This window comes from Cavia porcellus, unplaced genomic scaffold, assembly GCF_034190915.1.
Source record: "Cavia porcellus strain 051 isolate PalLab524CR breed Dunkin Hartley unplaced genomic scaffold, mCavPor4.1 scaffold_6, whole genome shotgun sequence".
Classification (NCBI taxonomy): Eukaryota; Metazoa; Chordata; class Mammalia; order Rodentia; family Caviidae; genus Cavia; species Cavia porcellus.
The window spans coordinates 77,782,974-77,804,376 of record NW_026947489.1 but is presented as its reverse complement, the minus strand read 5'-3'; the positions used below and the strand labels follow the sequence as shown (position 1 = coordinate 77,804,376).

Sequence of the window (21,403 nt, the reverse complement as noted above, 5' to 3'; positions counted from 1 at the left end):
TTTTCATCATCTCGTTCAAGCGTTAGAACAGAAATTGTGTTGTCTGCAGGAGTAGATGGTGAAACTTCACAGCAGAGGGCCGATCTTAAATGTGTGGGATAACGAATTGGTTATTGTCAGCTCGCTAGCGTGCAACAGGGTTTGTGTTTTATCCTCCATAACTTTGAAGTTATCCTTTCTCTCATGCTCACTTGGGAAGAAAATGAAACTCACTGAGCAATAAAAATTAAAGAAAATAAATGGCAGTAGTTTTAAAGTCACCATGAATAGTCTGAACAAAATTGCAATTACCACTTGCTTTCTCTTCCGTAGGCTGGGCTTGAGAAGTATAAACTCATATCTTCCTTTTAGTGGCTGTGAATGGGAGGATATTTTTGTTTATTTGTTTGTGTATTTATTTGAGGAAGGAGTGAGATGATGCTTTATTGCCAGGCTGATCTGTTTTGGTACCAGGAATTGAACGTGGGACCTTGTACTTGCCAGGCAGGTGCTGTGCTGCTGAGCTGTATCCCTGACCTGCACCCTCCCCCTTCTGAAATTCCTGGGCTCAGCTTGCTGAGTGTCTGGGACCTCAGACACATCCCACTGTATCTGCTTTGTTTCTTTCAAAATGTCTTTAAAATTATACTGTTTAGAACACCCCAGACAACACAAACTTATGAAAGTGCTGAGGTCAGAGCATGAACTAGGAGTGTAGACACTGTGATTGGGGAGACAGCTCTGGTGCTGGATTATGGCTCAGCCTTTCTTGGCAGTGGTGCCCCTAGTTTTGGTCAGACCTTGCCACCATTGCCTCACCGGGATTTCTTATTTCTGGTGCAAAAGTCAAAGTTGGTTTGTCTTTATTTGACGATTTGAATCCAAGTGAATCTTTAGCCTCTTTCTAGATTACAATTTTTTATATTTTTTAAATTTCCTTATTTTTCCATCACATGCTGCAAACTCTAAGGCAGAATGCTTCTGTTAATGTTATATTTCTACTCTTTAAAAATTTTTATTAGTGTATGATGATTACATTTATCATGGGGAGTTGGTACATCTTAATTCTCTTTTGTTTCCTTCACCTCCCATCCCTCCCTATGCCCTCCCTTACTCCCTTCCCATTTGAAAAAGCTCTATTTCCATTTTTTCTTTCTTTTTAATACCTTTTCCCTTCTTTCTTTCCCCCACCCTCTATCTTTTTTCCCTTCACATTTGAAAAAGATCTCCCTGTTTCCTATTTTTTATCCTTTATTTTGCTCTTTATTTGTATTTTGGGTTTCTCATCTAAGGAAAAAAATGTGATATTTAAATTCATGTGTGTTGATTTATTTCACTTAACATTTTGTGTGGAGTGGATCTGTTTACCTAAAAATGCCTTGTGTACCCTTCTTTGTGTCAGAATAATACTCCATTATATATAAATACCACATATTTTTAGTTTTTTGAGAGATCACCGTACTACTGTCCACAGTGATTATACTAGTTTGCATTTCCACCAACAATGTAGAAGGGTTCCTTTTTCTCCATGGCCTCACCAGCATTTATTATTATTTGATTTCTTGATGATAGCCTTTCTTTCTGGAGTAAGTTGGTATCTCAGTGTTGTATTAATTTGCATTTTTCAAATGACCAATGATATTGGACATTTTTTTCATATAATTATTGGCCATCTGTATTTCTTTTTTTGATACTGGAAATTGAAATGACTGTGCTTGGCAGGGAGGCATTGTGCCATTGAGCTATATCCCCAGTTTGTATTTCTTCTGAGAAGTATCTGTTCATTTCAGTTGCCCATTTTTTGGCTGGGCCTTTTATTTTGGATAGTCTAATTTTTTTGAGTTCTTTATAGATTGTAAATGTTAGTCCTCTGAGGAATAGTTGGTAGTTTTTTTCCACATTCTATAGGTTGTCTCTTTATTCTGTTGGTTGTTTCCTTTGATGTGCAGAAGTTTTAAAATTTGCTATGATCCTGCTTGCTGATTCTGGGTATTATTTGTTATACCATTGGGGTTCTGTTCAGAAAATCCTGGTCTACATTTAAGTCTTCAAGAGTTTTGCCTACTTTATCTTGCAGATGAACTCTTTCTGTGCTAACATTTAGGTCTTTGATCCATTTTGATTTTAGTTTAGTACATGATGAGATGAGGATCTAGACTCAACCTTCTGCATCTGGAGACAAGATCTAGTTTTCCCTCCACCATTTATTAAAGAGGCTGTCTTTCCTTTAGTGTATATTTTTGGCCCCTTTGTCAAAGATCAAATAGTTGATTCTGCCTGGGGTAGTTTCTGCTTTCTCTTTTCTGTTCTGTTGATCAGTAGGTCTGTTTTTATGCTAATTCCATGCTGTTTTTATCACTATAGCTTTGTAATTTAACTGTAAAGCTGGGATTGTGATGCTTCCGCTTTACTCTTGTTGCCCAGGATTGCTTTTGCTATTCTGGGTCTTTTCTGGTCCCATATGAATTTTGAGGATGTTTTCTCCCTGTGATGAATGCTGTTGGTATTTTGGTTGGGATCATATTAAATCTACATATCAGTTTTGGAAGCATAGGTGTCTTAATTATATTAGTTCTGCTTATCCAGGGACATGAGCTATCTTTCCATTTCCTGACATCCTCTTTAATCTCCTTTCTCAGAGTGTATAGTTTTTGTTGTAGAGATCTGGACCACAGTTGACTACAGTTGAGACAAGGACTGGTAAATGTCCATTGATTAGTCTTGCATTTAGTCTGACCCACCATAGGTTATTGTGCCTGAACAGTCCAAACCGTTGTCTTCTTTCTCCTCTATGCATACTGAAAAACTGAGCATTTTATTTAAATTGTCAAAAACTGGGATAATTTGACATTATTACTGTCTTTTTTTTTTTTATGGGATTCAAACTCATGACCTTTTGCTTGCCAGGCAGGTGCTTATGGTGCTGAGCTAAATCCCCAGTCCCTACTATCCATCTCTTATTTTGTTATTTATGCTTTGGGTTTCTCATGTAAGGGAAATCATGTGCTACTTAAGCTTGTGTATCTGACTTATTTCGCTTATCAAAGTCTTGAAGTGGATCCCTTATTCTACAAATGACTCAAATTTATTATTTATGGCAGAGTAGTACTGTACTGTATATAAATTCCATGCTCCCTTTATCCATTCATCTGTTGATGGATATATGGGTTGCTTCCAAGATTTAGCTGTAATATGATGTCTTGAACTCTTACAGGAAGATACCTTCCTGAGTCACACAGGATTTCTATTTTTGAGGAATTAAAATTAATAATATGTACATATATATAATTTATTTTAAAGCGAACACAAAACAATGAGAACAATATTGGCAAACACAAGACAATAGGAAATTCACAATAATAACTATATTGTATATTGTTACCCACTAAATAGATGCTCAGAATACTGGCTTTAGGTCTGCAAAGTCTATCAAACAATGCAAGTGTTAAGTTCTTCTTTTACTTCAATTGCTATCATTTCAGCCTGCATTCTTCTGAATCAACTGGTTGCTGGAGGCAGAGGGAATATGGGAATATCTTCTCTCTCTCCCTGCCTACCGCTGCTGGGTGCATGGGAGGGTGTTGCTGTTTCCTAGGTCCCTCCTTCCTTACAGTCACAACTGCTACTGCTTTCTGGATCAAGAATTAATATATATATATATGTATATATATATTTTTTTGTACCAGGGATTGAACTCATGACCTCACACTTGCTAGGCAGGTGCTTATGCCACTGAGCTAAATCCCCAGCCAAGAATTAATATATTTTCAATACTCAGTACAGTGTTGGGTACAGTCGTGCTTGGTAAGTGGATGAACCTCTTCAAAATATCCATGTTCTCAATCTGCTGCTCCCACTCCAGGCGTCTGTCAGATTCGTGCTTCTCCCATTACTTCTGCTGCTTTTCCTTCTCTGCAGCCCCACTTTAAAGCAACTCTAGATTTGCCTGTTCCTAGAGCGCCTGCCTACTGCCTTCAGGATGCTATCCTCTGAGAATGAAGATGCTCAATGGTTATATTTACATTTTCCATTCTTGAGTCAATTTTATTAAGTGTAAGTTCTTGAAAATAATTTCACTCAGATGTCTAAGTTTAGTCATCTTTTGTGAATGTTTGTATATTCTTGTTTCCGGTCTTAACATTGTAGTTCCTATTTTTCCTACTAGATTAAAGAAGTCAAGACTGTTTTTTAGAATTTTTTCCATTTAGACATTTCTTTATTCTAGTCTTTTGCTCTTCCAGTTCCTTACTTCTGTCTTTTTTGAGTTTTTTTAAATTCTTGGTTATTTGAGAATGAGAGTACTTAAAGGCATGGCTTTTCTCTGAATACTACTTTGGGCACATCTCATGCATTTTAAAGTGGGGTGAGGCAGGGGCTGCAGTTATTGTTGCCCTGGAGTGGCAGGGCTGATGGTTCTCTGTACCTGGCACATATCCCATGCAAGTCCCTACACTCCTTCCTGCTCTCCCAAGGGCAAAGGCTTAGTGTGCAGAGATGGCTGGCAGCACTGGGGGGAAAGCTGCTATTTTTGTTTCTTTATGATACTGTGGTTGAATCCAGAGTTGAACCTTGCTAGGCGAACACTATGACTTTGATTCACATTCCCAGTGCTATTTATTTATTTATTTAAAAAAAAATTTTTTTTTTAACTTTTTATCGGTACCAGAGATAACTCACGACCGCCTGCTTGCAAGGCAGGTGCTTATGCTGCTGAGCTAAATCTCCAGCCCCTTATTTATTTATTTTTGAGATAGCATCTTGGGGCTGGGGATTTAGCTCAGCGGCATAAGTGCCTGCCGTGTAAGCAGGCGGTCATGAATTCTATCCCCGGTACCGATACAAAGGAAAAAGACAAAAAAAAAAAAAAAAAAAAAAGAGATAGCATCTTACTATATAGTGCAGACTGGCCTTGAACTTGCTTGTGTAGCCCAGGTTAACCTTGAATTCATGGCAATCCTCCTGCCTCAGCCACCTGAGTGCTGGGATTACAGGTATGTGCCACTATCCCTAGTTTATTTTTTTATTTTGAGCCAGGACCTTGCTAAATTTCCTAGGCTCACCTGTTTTTTTTTTTTTTTTTTTTTTTTTTTTTTTGAGATAGAATTTCTCTGTGTAGTTCAAGTTGACCTTGAGTTTACCATGTAACCCAAACTGGCCTTGAATTTGCAGTGATATTCCTGTCTCAGCCTCCCAATGCTGGGATTACAGGAGTGTGCTGTTACTCCTGGTCTCTAGGCTAGCTTTTAATTTGTAACTCTCCTGTTTTAGGCTCACAAATAACTGAGATTACAGACTTTCATCGCTGTGCCCAGTTTTATTTTTAAAATAATATTTGAATGTCTTTTGATAAAGTACATTATTGGGCTGGGGATTTAGCTCAGTGGCATAAGCGCCTGCCTTGCAAGCAGGCAGTCGTGAGTTTGATCCCTGGTACTGATAAAAAGACAAAAAAAAAAAAAGTACATTATTAATTTTTAAAACATATAAAATGCATATTATATAACATCATTTTAGCCTCTTTAAATCTACAGTGGCACTAATTAACATTCACAGTATTTTTCTTTTTCTGTTTTTTTTTAAATTTTATTTAAGGAGAAAAAGAAAAAAAGCAGAGAAAGAGTAAAAGTTATACAGATTTACAGAAAAAAATAAACAGGAAATCACTAGTTAATGGATTACATATTGTCATCTTAGAAATAATTATTCACAGTATTTTTCAATCATTTCTTTTTTTTTTTTTTTTTAAAGAAAAGGTCTCATGTAGTTCAGGCTGGCCTCAAAACTCATAGTAGTCTTCCTGCCTCAGCCTCCCAGGTACTGGGATTATAGGCATATGCCACCATGCCTGCAACCCTATTTTTTTTTTTTGAAATTTATTCATCTCAAACCAAAACTCTGAAATCATTAAGAAATAGCATGGGCTGGGGAGATAGCTCAGTAGTATAGCACTTGATAAGAAGTAGTGCCCTCAGCCTCCTGTGACCTCTGATTTATTTTCTGTTCCTGTGAATGTACCTGTTCCAGGGCAAATTCTTCATATAAATGGAACTCAATAATATTTGAGCTTTTGTTTCACGTTTATTCTGTGCTGGATGTTTGTCTGTATTGTAGCCTATATCAGAACTTTATCCCTCATTACTGGAAATTGAAGCCAGGAGATGCTGAACTACATCCCTGACCTCCTTATTTTATTGTTATTTTTATTTTGAGACAAGTCTTTCTGAACTCCCCAGGCTGGCCTCAAACTTTTGATCCTTCTGCCTGAGCCTCCTGAGTAGCTTGGATTACAGGTGTACAACACCATACCTGGCTTAAAACTTCATTTCTTTTTATAGTTAAACAATACTCTGTTGTAAGTATTACTGTGTTTTGTTTTTCTTTCATCTGTTCACAGATACTTGGATTGTTTCCATCTTGTGGCTCTTTTGAACAATATTGCTTATGAATATTGGCATGCAAATATCTTTTTCAGTTGTTGCTTTCATTTCCTATCAGCAAATAGCTATAGTTGGAATTACTGAATCATATGATAAATTTTAGTCATTTAGCTATTTAATCTCTTTGGAAACATTTTTCCATGTTTTTGGACTTTAATAGATCTACCTTTTGAAGGGTATAGCACTCTACAGTTCAGTGAAAGAGTGCTTTTATAGGTTGCTTGAGGCTGTGGGTTTGATCTTTATCACTGCAAAAAATGAAAGACTAAAACATGACATTATTTTACTAGTTACACACAAAATGCATTAACATAGCATACTTCCTATTTTGTCTTCATTAAATTTACATTTACTATGTGTTTCAAATATTCTGTTATAGTTAGTGCCTAGTAACAGGAGATGCTCTTGGCATATCAAATAAAACCACCCTGAAAAGCCAGGCATGGTAGCTCACGCCTATAATCCCAGCACTTGAGAGACTGAGGCAGGAAATTCACCATGAGTTCGAGGCCAGCATGGGCTACATAGTGGGTTCAAAGCTATTCTGAACTACATAGCAAGATACTGTCTCAAAAAACAAAACAAAACCAAAAATACTCTGAAAATTTTCTTTTATTTAATTGAGTTCAACAGTTGGACTGTTTCTTTCCAGACCTTAGAAGTACAAGTCCTACTTATCTGTAACATGATTATTGAAAATAGTTTTAGGAAAATAGTTTGCCAAGAAGAAATACTGAAATTCATTTTTTTTCTGAGCCATCTCTGTGTCAGTTGACATTCTTCAGGAGCCAAGAAGGGCAAGTCAGACAATTTTCACTATTTGCTTGTTTCCATATGAAAATCAATCACAAGTTTAAACTGGTATCTGTATCTAAAAAGGAAAATGCCATCCATCACTACTGTAACTGCTCTGACTATCCAGGTCACTCTTGCTTTTGATTGCTAGTAGTTAAAGGTTTTGTAAGGAAATCCCATCCTCAGAACTTATATATTTGCAGTATTTTTGCTGACAGGGCAGAACTTTCCAGGTTTCAAGTCCTTGATGTAAAAAGCCATTTAAATTTTAAAACATTATGAATTTATAGTTGTTTCTGTTAGCTTTTCCATTAATAACTCCTTGTGCTCAGGAGTCCGTAATGAAGCTATAAAATTTCCTTTACTCTAATTTGGACTCTCAGGTACAAAACAAGAAATGTTGTTTTCTTCATGTTGTAGGTGAAAAACAGAATCAGACAGTCTGCTTTGTGACTTGTCTACGCACAGTAACGCTCAGTCAAGGATCCAGGTCTCCTAGTTGCCAGTATAATACGTACTTGTCCATCCCAAGTTTTCACTGTAAATGGTGTCAGACATTTAACAGATTTTGGAGCCACTTTTTCTCACTGTGGAATCTGAAAAGCTAACTGGCTCACCAGGGAATCTGAACAGTGGCTGTGATCATGGCCTAATTCACCAGCTGGGTTTCTCTCAGCATAATAAACTGGACTGAGACAAGAACCAAAGAATGGAAAGAGAACTGTATGCCCACTGTACACCTGTGTACTGAAAATACAGGAGCTATTGAGGTCCTGAAAAGAATGAGTGAAACAGGAAGAAAGCAAGCCATTCTTCAGAAGCCCCAGGGTCACCCATAGCCGAAAGAACATTTGGTACAGACAGTGTCTCAAAGATCAGTGGAAGGAACATCGACGTGTCACCACAAAAGGCTGTTTTCTCCTGAATGAAGCCCCATTATATAAATGAAAGTTACTAAGTGACTAAAATTAGAAGTAATAGTAAGTTTTGGGGAATTAGATGAGGTAAGCAACCTCTGACTGAGCACCTGGAAGTCTCAGCTATTTGTGGGAAGTAGTCCTTTGTTAAACTTGGACAAGTTGTTACTTTAAATGTGCCCCATTTCCTAAACTATTGAATTTCTGTACCTTTTATGCAGCAAAAGCAGCTGAAGCTTTTGCTTAAATATTTCCTTTTCTCTTGCCATTTGGAGTTGCTGATTTAAGTGCACTCCTCCTGTAGGGTTCTGTTTCATCACAAGAAGCTGTGCATGAATGCATTCCCCACTCTCAGCTATTCTAGCGCTAACGTGTTTTAAGCTATGGGTGATAACAGATATAAGCAGAACTGTAAAATATAAATGTTTAGTCTTGTTTGGGCACTGCTGAATTGAATGTGTGTCCCAGCCTTGTCTTGTGATTTTAACTTCTGGCTTGTATCCTAAAAACAGTAAAAATGAGCTCTTTGGTTCACATTTTCAGTGGATGTGGTTTGCAGAAATCGTAAATAAAAGTAACTTACGTGGAACAGAGCATTTTAATAAATAAGGTGAGAATTACTCCCTTTGCTCTTTACATTCTTTTGGTTCATAAACTTGGAAAGAACTCTGTGCTTTAAATAAAACCCCTTTATACTTAAAGTTTCTGAATGGATTATGGGGGAATTAGTGTTAACACTGTTGACTTTCAACTGATGGGCACCTGTCTGGCATCTGACTAGGGCTGCCAGACACAAACGGTATCTAGTGTGTGTTCTAGGATGCAGGGAAGCACAGAGTTGTCCACACGCAGCCATCTGTGGCTGTGAGAGCCCTGAAGCTTCTACTGCTGTTTGGCATCATTGTGGAGAATGGGCTGTGTTGATACTAGGAGGCATTTCTTAAAGTACCCCTGCTCCTGCAAGGGATGCTGTTTCCATAGTAGCAGCTCCATGTGGTACTAGAATAGCCTGCAGTGTCAGAAGAAGGGATTTTTCCATAAACAGAGGCTGCTGAACCCTAGGTGTCCACCTGTAGTGGATTGTTACCTGGTCCCCTGTTTAGGGCTCAGAAAGTGGGGTAGTCATCATTAATATTTCTGCTCTCTTGAGAATTCTCTCAATTATCAAATAATGCTGAACAATTCTTTATTCATACCTCATATCATTCTCATCTTACAGGTAATTGCATTTCTTACTCATCTTCTTTTCAAGCTCTTTAAAAACATGTCTTCTGTTTGTGTTCTTTTTCTCTCAGCATGTAGCACAGTGCACTTAGTACTCTTTATTGAAGGAATGAACAAAAAGATTTAAACTTTTTCTGGAGCATGTTTGATTTTAACGTGGTTTAAAGATGTTACTCTTTCATTGCCCTGCAGCCCCAGTTCCATGTGCCACTCTTTGATTGTGCCTGTAGCTGTGGAGCTTTACTGTTGTTTTTTTCTTTTCTTTATTTTGTTTTGCTTTTTAGTTTTATTCTCTTTGTGATTTTTGAGAATTGAACCTAAGGCCTTGCCCTGAGGTTATCCTAACCCTTTTTTAATTTTGAGACAGGGTCTCGCTGAGTTGCCCAGGCTAGTGTCAAATTTGTGATTCTCCTGCTCCCACTTCCCAATTGACTGGGATTATAGATATATACCAACATTCCTGGCTTTTATAAGTTTGTTGACAAGGGTCTTACAAATAGATGGGTGACAACCTTTGACTCTTAGATAGTCTCATGCGAAATACTGTATTCCATCTGAGAATAATTTTAATAGTTGCCCTTGCATTAGTATGGTGCTTTTGTACACTCAGAACTCTCTTGCTTATGAAGATAAGATCCCAAATTAAACTACTCTGAGCAAAAAGGAAGAATTGTTTGGAAGAATCCTGTTATACCTTGTTTTGAAGGAAGCTGAACGGCCTGGTGGTGGGAAGAGTAGTATCCCAGCCAGGCTTGTCAGCTAAAGCCCAGGACTGGAATAGTGCTCTATGTGGTTCTGTGTTTCTCTCTCGGTTGGCATCATTTCTCCATTGAGATTAGCTTCTTCCCTTTCCTGGGGAACTTTATTGTTCTTTCTCAGTCTTGTATCTTAGGGCTCCCAACACCAAAGTGTTTAACTATTCTAGTTCTGGAGAAAACATAGGAAAACTTCCATTGGCCTAATTTGGGTCTGGGGTACCCCTTGGTTTGTGGGCTTTGTAAGAACATGATAAGAGAAGATTTGAAGGAAAAGAACACTGGGTCAGTAAGTCTAAAGATGGTCACTGCGTGATCCTGTGATCCTTTTAACAAAAAGTCTGAGGCAGTGATGTTAATGTTAATTGTGAAACAATCCTCATAAAGGTGAACTGGCCTGCCAGAGATCAGAGTTAAATGGTAGGACCAGCCCATCCTGTCTGCTGGCTCAAAAACTCTTTGATTTTAACCAGTATAATATTAGGGAAATCAGTAAATAGACTGAGATGTAGAAAATAGAAGTGATAGCAGAGTGGTAGAAAGAATCTAATTTTTCCTAATAACTTTGAGTAGTAGCACATTATTTTTTCAGAGAACAATTTAAAGTCATACCAGTTCTGAAAATGAACAGTCTTTCTGCCTTCCTGCAGTGGCAGCAAATTAGATTTCTGTTTAAAATCTCTAAAAGACTGTTGGTGTACAGGATAAAGGCAGCATAATTCTCTGACAGACCAAACTGCAAAACAGATGCATCTTAGGGCAGAGGGGTGTTTATTTTTCCAAGCATTTTCATTGGCTCACAGGCTTTCTGTCTACACTGGTGGCAGACAGCAGGTCTGGGGTTAGGGAGGAGGCTGGGGAAGGAACCAAGGGAAAAGAAAGCAGTGGAGTCTGTGCCAGCTCCCATACAGCTTATCATCTATGAACATATCGTAGTGTGACTCTGAAAGCTTCTTCAGTCTTCTTCAGGAGGCAAGGGAAATTAAGAGTCACAGTTATAGTTAATTATGCACAGAAATACCCAGATATTGTAATTGCTTAGTCTTGGAAGCTAATTTGGTGGGTTGCTACGGCCAGTGCTCCAGGGAGAGGGGAAACTTGGGGTAGACTGAATGACATTTTGGGGTGATTAGTTCTGTTTTTAATCTACATCCAGCGTGGAATGGAAAAGTAGCCACATTTTATTTTAAAGAGTGTCTAGTCAGAATCTTTTACCATATTTTCTGATTAACCAGGTAGTATTCTGGTATCTTTTAAAAATGAAATCTTATTCTTTTGTAAGTCTTGTGATCCTTCCAATTACAAAGTGCTCTTCTGTCTGTGTTATTGATTATTTGAGGTTTGATATCAAGTACTAGGATATGTTTTAGGAATGGACTTGCTTGGCAGAGTGAATATTTCACAAGAACCTTTTTGACTCTGGAAAATGAATTATATTAAATTTCACCAATTTTAGTGCATTGTTATAACAAGCAGAAACGTTGCAGCCTGAAAAAAAAAATCTTGCAGAGCATTTATCTTTCTTAAAGTCTGTAAAATGCAAGATGGTGTGAGTCTTATTTGTTTGTTGGAAGAAAAAAGTGCTACTTGTAATGGAGACAGTTCTGGTGGAAGGCCAAACTGAGAATAAGGGAAGAATAGGGGTAGGAACCCTTCCTCTGTGAAAAGATCACACACACTTCTTCACACTTGTCTCTAAGTATGGAACTTGGCCCTTTCTGCTTTTCTCTCTGAGTGTCCTATATTTAGGGTGTTGGCTGCAATCCCGTCATCATAACATGAGATGACCTGCAACATCACAGAATCCCACGCAAGTCACACTCAAGAAGTTGGCACTTTCTAGTAGTCAGTTGCTTGTGAGGCCACTGTGGTACTTTTTCACACTGTGACCCAGCAGTTTTCAGAATCCTCTGGTGGGTTTTTAATTGCAGCGTCTTGGTTATTAGACTCCATATTAACCAAGCGGATAGTGATGAGAAGGGTGGTGTGCCTGGTGTGGTAATGCATGGTTGTATTCCTAACACTGGGAAGGCTGAGGAGGGAGAATTGAGAGAGGATGGATATCAGCATGCCCAATTAGAGCAGAAGTCTTAGCACTGCTACTCCTGTGTGTCCGGAGATATTTTTAATCAGTCGGCAAAGAATCATATTCTGAGTGTGCCCTGGCTTTGTGTGTATGCTGTAGGTACGGTGATCATACAGCTTACCACCAGAGTAATGTCTCAAGAGAGAGAGCTATTAATAATTATACTGAGACAATACCATACACTAGGACTGTCCAGGCTAATGCAGAGCAACTAGTGCCTTAACTGTGATGCACATGAGAAAGCCATTTGTGTCCTTGCTCCACACTCTAAAGGATGCATATGACCATATTGTACAGCTAATACTTACACAGTAACAATGCAAGAACCACTGGGCAGGGTGGCACATGCCTGTAATCCCAGCACACGAGAGGCTGAGACAGGAGGATTGTTGCAAATTCAAGGTCAACCAGAACTGCATAGCGAGACCCTGTCTCAAAAAGACCAAGAAAAGGGGCTGGGGGTTTAGCTCAGTGGCATAAGCGCCTGCCTTGCAAGCAGGCAGTCGTGAATTCGATCCCTGGTACCGATAAAAACCACAAAAAGACAAAAAAAAAAAAAAAAAAAAAAAAAAAAACCTCCACAATGCAAGCGCCTTATTTTCAAAAGTCTTCTCTACTGGTTTATAAAAGACGTATGTCTCATCTTTAAAAAGTCCTCCCTTTACCCCATCTTTTGTCCCATTTTCTTGTCTGTAACAACAAAAACTTATTGAAAAAATGCTCTATAGTGGAAGTCAACAAATTTTTTCTAATGGCCTCTAGTAAATATTTTAGGTTTTTTTTTTTTTTTTTTTGGTACTGGGAATCAAACCCAGGACCTTGTACTTGCCAGGCAGGTACTATGCCACTAAGCTGTATCTCTGCTCAATTTTAGTCTTAATGGGCTATATAGTCTGTACTGCAACATGCCTCGCTGTCATTTTATGAGAATGTAGCCATAGATAATACCTAAATGAATGAGTTAGGCTGTGCCACCTCTCAAATCCCCCCAAACTCTGTAATTTACATAAACAGGTAGCATATTGGATTTGCCTGGGTGTCATTTGGTGGCCCCTGCTTTCTGTCATTGTCTTTACTTCATCTGTCATTGCTGTCTACTTTGATTCCTCCAACTTCACTGAAACTGTTCTTGTCAAGATCATCAACAACTTCCCTTAGTCACTGGCAATTCTCTGGCTTAATTTTGTGTGAACTGTTGTTCACTTTTTCCCTCATTCAGACACTTGTTTGTCTCTGTAACATCATAGTCCTTGGAGCCCTTAGTTTTCTCTCAAGTGGCCAGTGGTTTTTCTCTTGCATTTTATTTCTTCCTTTTACTTTATCCTTCTGAATGTTGAACGCCCAAGAGCTCATCCCTGACCCCCTTCTCTTCCCTGGTGTATGGGAGGTATTTAGGATGTGCTTGTTGGGTGAGTGAAGGAGTCAATGAATGCTGACTGATGTGACTGGCACTCTAATGGCCAAGGAATTCAGAGCACTGGTTCAGCTGATGGTCATTTCAGTCATAGAACCATGAAGTACATGTGTTTTGCATGTGTGTAGATTTAGCACCCTTCACACTCTTCTCCCATTGCTGCATCTCCTCACAGAAGATGCAGTAGATTGTAATACTTTAAACATGTAACACCCATCTTGGTGGGTTTTTATTTCCATAGAAACATTTGGCCCACAATTTTAGCTTCAAATGTAACTTTCTGACTTCATTTCATTGGTTTGCAAATAGGACATTATAAGAGTCATTAAGATTTGCCACAGTTGTGGAGTTCTTATATACAGTGCTGGGTTTTTTGTTTGTTTGTTTTTTGGGAGAGGTGTTTGTTTGTTTGTTTGTTTTTTTACTGTCTTTTGGAACTTCCAAATCAGAGCTTCCCCTGCAGCTAACTTAGAATCTCTCTCTCTCTTTACAGACTTTAAAGGTTACTATGTATATACACATGCACATGTGTAGTACCCATACGCACAGGTGTGCATGTTCTGTTTATTGTCAACAATAACATGGATAGTAATCACCAAGACAGAAATAGTTTAGTTTTTAAATTAACTTTATGATGTAGGTTGGTAAACATTCTGTTTGCCTATTTCTGAATGCTATATTCTATTTTTCTTCTAGTTTGGTACAGTAAAATTGTCAGTTTAATTACAATGAATCAAAAGAGCTTTAGATAATTATCTTCTAAAGCTAGAATTTATTAGAGTGTAGTGACGGTAGTGCCCTGCATGACTTCTTGTGTTTCATTTATTTCTCTAACTCTAGGCACTTGAAGAGGCCCAGAAAGCTATTCAACAGCTCTTTGGCAAAATCAAAGATATCAAAGACAAAGCAGAAAAATCAGAGCAAATGGTGAGTTTAGGTTTCTTCCTTACTTTTTTTGTACCAAAAAAGGAAGTCAGCTTCTCATCCAGACATAGTAATTAATGGACTTTTTCCTCCCACTTCCTGCCAACCACAACCATCCACATCTCTCAGGCAAGCCTCTGCGAGTACGTTCCAGATTGATTCAAGGAGAGCTGCTGGACAAGGGTGACTCACCATCCCCGCTGTCCTACATTTGCAGTCCTGCTTTTAAGTAGGAAAAGTTTTTTCTTTTTTTCTCCCCAGAAATACTTTCCTAGTCATTTTGGGTGCCTTCCTTTAGTGTTTGATTATAGCATGTATTTCTCAATTAAGATACATGACATGTAATTTGGTAGCACAGTGAAATAAGCCCTGGGTCTGAATGGTAGCATCTACCCTGACTAGGACACATGCATATGGTTTTGATTAGTTTTTCACTCTACAAATTTGTGGCCACTGGGGACATTCCCATAGGCCGCCCTGCTGACCAGGAAACCAGCATTCACCACTACTACTTCATGGGGCTCTGGGATGTGCAGGCTCCTAAGTTGAAATTCTGTAATGTAATGCTTCCAGCTTCTTCAACTATGAAACAGGAATGTGAGCGTTGACCTCACAGAATTGTTATGAGAATTAAATGTATAAGAGTACTGAGCAGAGTACTAGGATTTAGATTTGTAGTAATTCCCTAACGATGCCCTGCATTCAGCACCAACCAAGAGCAGATGCTGAGTGATTATCAAGTGACGCTATCCGGTGTGACTTTTGCAAGAGTCCATTGTACTCACATTAACTTTACAGTTCTAAACTACTGCTCTGGACTATGTTCCTTCTTCCATCCTGGCTGTGGGAGTGTGCAAAGACAGTTCTAAGAAGCTGCTTCTGAAGTTATTGGTTGACTTATTTAAAAGAAATTTTCTTCCCTGGACAGTGTTTTTGTTAAAAGAGAGAGGAAATACTAAAGTGAGATCTGGTGTTTCCTGAGCTCTTTCAGTGGGCCAAGCAGGGTGTCAAGCCAGGGTTCCCCTTTCTGATGACCCTATGGACTATGCTTTAGTGTCATTATTTTTATGATTATTGTCTGTTTCATCCATGAAGAAGCAGAGCTGATGAGGCTAAGGAACTTGGCCTATGACGCAGAGTAGGTAATTGGAAGAGCTGGGGTTCAGCCTGAGGGTCTGTCTGACTTCAACCAAACCTACCATATCACCTGTCATTTTTTTTAATGCCCATGGGTAACAGTTAAAGTAAATTAACTGTGAGTAATTTGTTTTCTGGAATCGTCTGCTCTTGTACAATATAGTACCTCTTACATGCTCTACCATTAAAGGTTTTTTGGGGGAATAGCAAGTAGTTTGATTTGTCTAAGGTAGCATAGGATATGTGATGAAAATGATGGGAGATCTAGGAAAAGAAAAGACCAGTGATCTGGTACAGAGCAGTGAGGGCATGTGCGAGGGGTGGAACAGAGAGACAAGATCTTAAGATCCAGTAGAGGAAAAGTATTTGAGATTTGACTGATGAAAATAATAACAAGATCTGACAGATGAATGAGAAGTATAGGTGACTGTGACTTTAAACACAGTGGCAAAAGCTTTGCTAGGTCTGAAGCTGTGGAACCAAGAAGAGGGATTTTTCTGTGGGAAATAAAATAAGGATTTAATTTTTGAAAGTGAGTGATCAGATTATGGAGTCAGATTTCTATTTCTACTCTTTTATACCATTCTTGATCTTTTTTTTTTTTTTAACTCCAAGCTCAGTTATTCAGTAGAGTAGTGGTAGATTCTTAACCTTTTTTTTTTTGGTAATGAAAATAGAAGTAGTTGTATAACCTGAGGGTTATGAGTAAAGGTGGATTTGATGGGGCATTCCCTGAGAAAGAGAAATTTTACTGCTAAGATCCAGGACCAGTTTGCTGGTTTGTGGGTTTGTGGGCATGGAGTTGTGCCAGTCGTAGTCCTTATTTTACCCAAAGTCATCAGGCTGAAAAATCAGTTCATGTCAGCTAACTCTCTATTGGATTTTGCACTTTAAGGGTGGATGCATGTATAGTGACTAGAATATTTGGGCCTAGGTCCAGGGCATTTTCTTCCAGTTTTCAGAGAACTTGAGAAATCAAGCTGCTATTAGAATTTTTTGATCATCATAGACTCAGGATAGTGAAAGAGCTCACCAAAAGAGTATCAGTAATATTGCAGGGCTTTTCCATCTTCTCTATTGGATCCACTTTTCCAGGTTTTCCAGGGACTGAAACAGTGGCATCCCCAGTTGGACTTGTGTTCTGGATCTACTGAAGTAATATTGTCAGAATTTTACTCCTCAGGGGCTGGGGATTTAGCTCAGCGGCATAAGTGCCTGCCTTGCAAGCAGGCAGTCGTGAGTTCGATCCCTGGTACCGATAAAAACGAAAAAGACAAAAAAAAAAAAAAGAATTTTACTCCTCACATTATCTTCTCACTAGAAGAAGATTGCACCTCTGATCTTATGATGTATGCCAAATTTATGTTACAGGAGTTACATTTTGATCTTCTAGAGATTTTAGGGAAGGTTTTTGTTTCCTGGAGGCTGAGCAGTAAATCAGAGTTTCATTAACAAAGGTCATCTCAATACAATTAGTTGACTAATATTATCCATTTTGTATTGAATCCTGTAGCATAAGTGGCAGCAGGCACACTTTTTAGACCTTATTCAAAATGGCTTTGCTCATTACTACATTGCAGTTTGGATCATTCCATTGAGAGTGAAAAATAAAAGTTAATTTATTTCTTACACCTGAGGATTTTGTAACCTTGTATGAAGTGTGAAGAAATGGAAAAATTAAACAGAAAGGGGCTGCCTGGAAATTATGTTGATTTTGCATTGTGAGAATATTTGTGTTTTCTCCAAGGCTTAATCTGAGGCTTTTTTCTTGCTTCCTGTGCATTACTTTCATGTGGAGCTACTTGCAGAAAGATGCGTATCGTTCTTATCCTTCCTCTTTTTTGTTCTGTTGTTTTCAATATTTAGGTAAAGGAAATCACCCGTGACATTAAGCAGCTAGACCATGCCAAACGCCACTTGACCACTTCCATCACGACACTGAACCACCTGCACATGCTGGCGGGTGGCGTCGATTCCCTCGAGTAAGCATCGTAAACTCTGGGTTGAGGACGGTAGTAAGGGAATTCCATAAAGAAAAAGAGCTTTGTGGTGTCTTCCCAGGGTGCCTCAGCTTCCCAGATTCCTCTTCCCCACTCAGTAAAACTCCATCACTCACATTCTTTTGTACACCTCATACCATGTAACCTACACTGTACTTCATGCAGAAGTTAACCCACTCTGCTCACTATTAGATAGATACATATCTGACTATCAAATGATGTCACCTTGGGAATTTGAGTCAGGTCCCCCAGCCAGTGCAAGGCATCATTCATATTCTGTCCTTGGTAAATGTTTATTAAAGTAAGTTCATGTCTGTCTCAGAGGTGGAGTAAGTTATTCCACATCTATATCTTTTGTCCTTAGTATTTTATTAGTTTTCAACTTCTTGTTTCTTTGCAGAGCCATGACCAGACGCAGACAGTATGGAGAAGTTGCTAATCTCCTTCAGGGTGTAATGAATGTTCTGGAGCACTTCCACAAGTATATGGGAATCCCACAGATCCGGCAGCTTTCTGAAAGGTGCGATGTCATTGGAGGTGACCTTCCCCTCGGAAGAGGTGGTGCTATGACGGGCTTAATCCCTGAGCTCAGCACGTTTGTTGTATAATTTTATTGTTGGAAGCAACCTCTGATATTATCTGCTCTAACTGTTTGACTCAGGAATCCCCCTACAACATCCTAGCCTCGCTTCTGAAAATCTCCACATTAGGTAGTTGCTTTTGTGTATATGGACAACCTCAGCTATCTTAATCATTTCCATTTAAGAAATCACCATAAGGGGCTGGGGATTTAGCTCAGCGGCATAAGCACCTGCATGGCAAACAGGTAGTCGTGAGTTTGATCCCCGGTACCAATAAAAAGGAAAAAGACAAAAAAAAAAAAAAAAAAAGAAATCACCATAAAACTTATTGGCTAAAAACAGTTACTTTGCTCATGAAAATTGAGCTGGTTCATTATGCACCAGAAGCCATACATCTCTGCTCTATTGAGCATCAACTGAAGCAACTTTAAGAGGGGCCAGAGGAGTCCTTGGCTCACTGTCGTGTCCACACATTAGTGCTCACTGTCAGCTGGGAGCTCAGCTGGTGGTGGACTGGGGTCTGTAGTTGACCTCCATGGGTTACTTGGGTTCCTCATAGTAAGGTGCCCGGGTTCCAAATAACTTAACCATAGAAGTCACATAAGCAAGATTTCTGCTGTAGTCACAACTGGCAAAATTCAGGAAGGAAGAATATCAGAGTAACATTGATAAAAAGAGTACATGGGAAGGAAGATATTGCTATGGCAACTTTTAGAAAATCTGCTGTGCCAGGACACCTTCAGATATGGCAAAATGGTGATTTTTGCTCCAACCTTATCCTTTCCTTCCTGCCAGTTTAGAGTTTTTAACCTTGGGTTCAGATCCAATGGAAAGAAAGGCAGATGCTTAGAGACTAGGGAGATGATGATTCTAAAGGAAGGCTAGATGTGGTAGATTCAGTGCCTTTTCTATTAGAAATAGCAGCAGGGAGAACCTGAAGGTGGAGATGACCACGATTGGCAAATCCTAGTCCTTCTCACAGCAGAGAGGTGAAGGGGAGGCCTTTCGCAGTGTTGTTTTCAATTCTGTCTTCTTAGTAAGGTCTGATTGCTGTAAGTTCTATTTTTTCCTATTTTTAATTATTTAAGTAATGTATACTTTTTTAAATTTGAAAAGTAATATAAGGTAACACTTTAATTCCCTTCAGCTACACTCAAAATCCCATTGCTCTTCCTAGAGGTAGAGACCTTAACCAATTTAATGGATATTCCCCCGTTTTATCTAGACGTTTTCATAAATCTGTAGCTCTGGTGTGCAATTTTGTTTTGCTTAATTTTATTTTTAATAGATGCTTTCACACCATATATTTAATTTTGAAACCTGATTTTTGTTTTCAACCTAGTGGTGAATTTTAGAGTTTTCTGTATCAGTTTTTGTAGACCCACCTCATTCCATGCATAGAATTTCATGATGTAACACAGCACAGATTATTTAACCATTTTTAAAACGTTAGATTGTTTTTAAAATACACTCCTTTTCTCATATGCAGATATTTCTGGATTATAGGATTGTGTACATTAAAATTTTAATGACTACTATCCATTTGTCTTCCAAAATTTTTTTGTATATTTATAGTACCCTCAATATAGTACATGAGTACCCATTTTTTCTAGCCTCAACATTTGATACTGTCAGTTTTAATTTTTTTCAATCTTATGCAAGAAAAAAATAATACTTCCTTTAACTTGCATTTCCTTGGTAAGTAGTGAGATTAGTATTCTTTTTATTTGATGATTAGCTTTTTATGTTTTTTGCTGTGAATACCTGCTTTTATCCTTGGTTTATATCGTAGTTACTTTTTACTTGTCACTGAGACAAAATGCCTCATGCCCAAAGTTGGAAAAAAGAAAAAAAAAGGTTTATTTCTTACAGTTTTTGGAGGTTTCAGTCCATACTCAGTTGGCTCTGAGGCAGGGGTCCAGTGCCTGGATCGCTGGGCTCTGTGAGCCTGATTGTATAGAAAAGCTTCTTTATGTTGCCACCATTCTGGAACCACATGCGGCTACTGCCATTTGGAGACCTTATGTGGCCTCTGTCACCATTTTGAAGAATGGTGCTCTGAACAAATTCTATGAGCAAATTCTTTCACTTTTGCAGTTTTGAGGCTGCAAAGGATGGAGACCCACTGCTTCCTGGGGTGCCCCCTGGCCATCTTTATTTTTAGTGTGTTCCTTCTCAGCAATCAAGTTTCAGCTCTGTCTTTATAATCAACAGCTTCACTGGAGTTTTCCTTTTGGCCAAACTGACAGCATTTTAAATTATCCTGCTGGGCTCTTTGCTCTTGATTTGCAACATATAGCTGGCTAAAAGCCCTCAACAATAGTCATGCCACAGCCTCAACATTCGACTGCCTTGAAATTGCCTTTGCCAGATTAATCAGTCCAATCTCTTTAATCTCAGTCTCAGGCAAAGTCTCTGGGCATGAGCAAATTGCAGACAAACTTTCTGCCAAGCCATAACACACATCATGGGAAGTCCAACAACCAATGCAGTCCTTCTTCCCAGCAGAAACCTCCCAAGGTAAAGACCAGGAGGTAAAGATCCCCTGGTCTTTACCATCAGGCTTTCTATCAGCCTTCTGGTCTCCTGAGCTCTGACCAGAATCTCTTCTACAGAACAGCCTAAGCTGCTCCAGCTCTGTGCATCCAGGTGACATGTCCGAACCTTTCCAAACTCTTCCCAAAAGCCATTTCCAAAGCTTCTCGAAAAATATGGTCAGGTATAGTCACAGCAATGACTCCACTCTCAGTGCCAAATTCTGTCTTAGTTACTTTTTACTTGTTGCTGAGACAAAATACCAAATTGGGGGGAAAAAAGGTTTTTTTTCCTTACAGTTTTTGGAGGTTTTAATCCACACTCGGTTGGCTCCAAGGCAGGGTGGCATGGTGGGGCCACAGTTTATGGTGGCTGCAAACAGCAAGGCAAAAACTGGCAAGAGAGAGAGACGCACTTTTCTTCCTGCCATTACATTGACACCATCAATCCAAGTACTAGACAATGAACCAATCACAAATGCACAATCACATGAGGCCTGGGGGCCACTGACATAAACCATGACAGTCTATTTGTATACTGAGTTGTTTAATCCCTTTCCTATTGATTTGTAGGAATTCTCTATATATTTTAGATATTAATACCGTCTCAGATATGGGTG

General features: G+C 38.8%; 1 protein-coding gene across 2 annotated transcripts in view; it reads left to right on the top strand.

Moving 5' to 3' along the window:
* Vps53 (VPS53 subunit of GARP complex) overlaps window positions 1-21,403 on the top strand; it is a 152,829-nt gene that overhangs the window by 23,217 nt on the left and 108,209 nt on the right. For both annotated transcript variants that reach the window (XR_010048209.1, XM_003469686.5), the window contains exons 5-7: window positions 14,448-14,534; window positions 17,535-17,650; window positions 18,069-18,188. Coding sequence is in view for 1 of the 2 variants with exons in the window: in XM_003469686.5 (XP_003469734.1) it covers window positions 14,448-14,534; window positions 17,535-17,650; window positions 18,069-18,188 (323 nt within the window). In the remaining variant the exon portion in view is untranslated. The remainder of the gene's footprint in view (window positions 1-14,447; window positions 14,535-17,534; window positions 17,651-18,068; window positions 18,189-21,403) is intronic.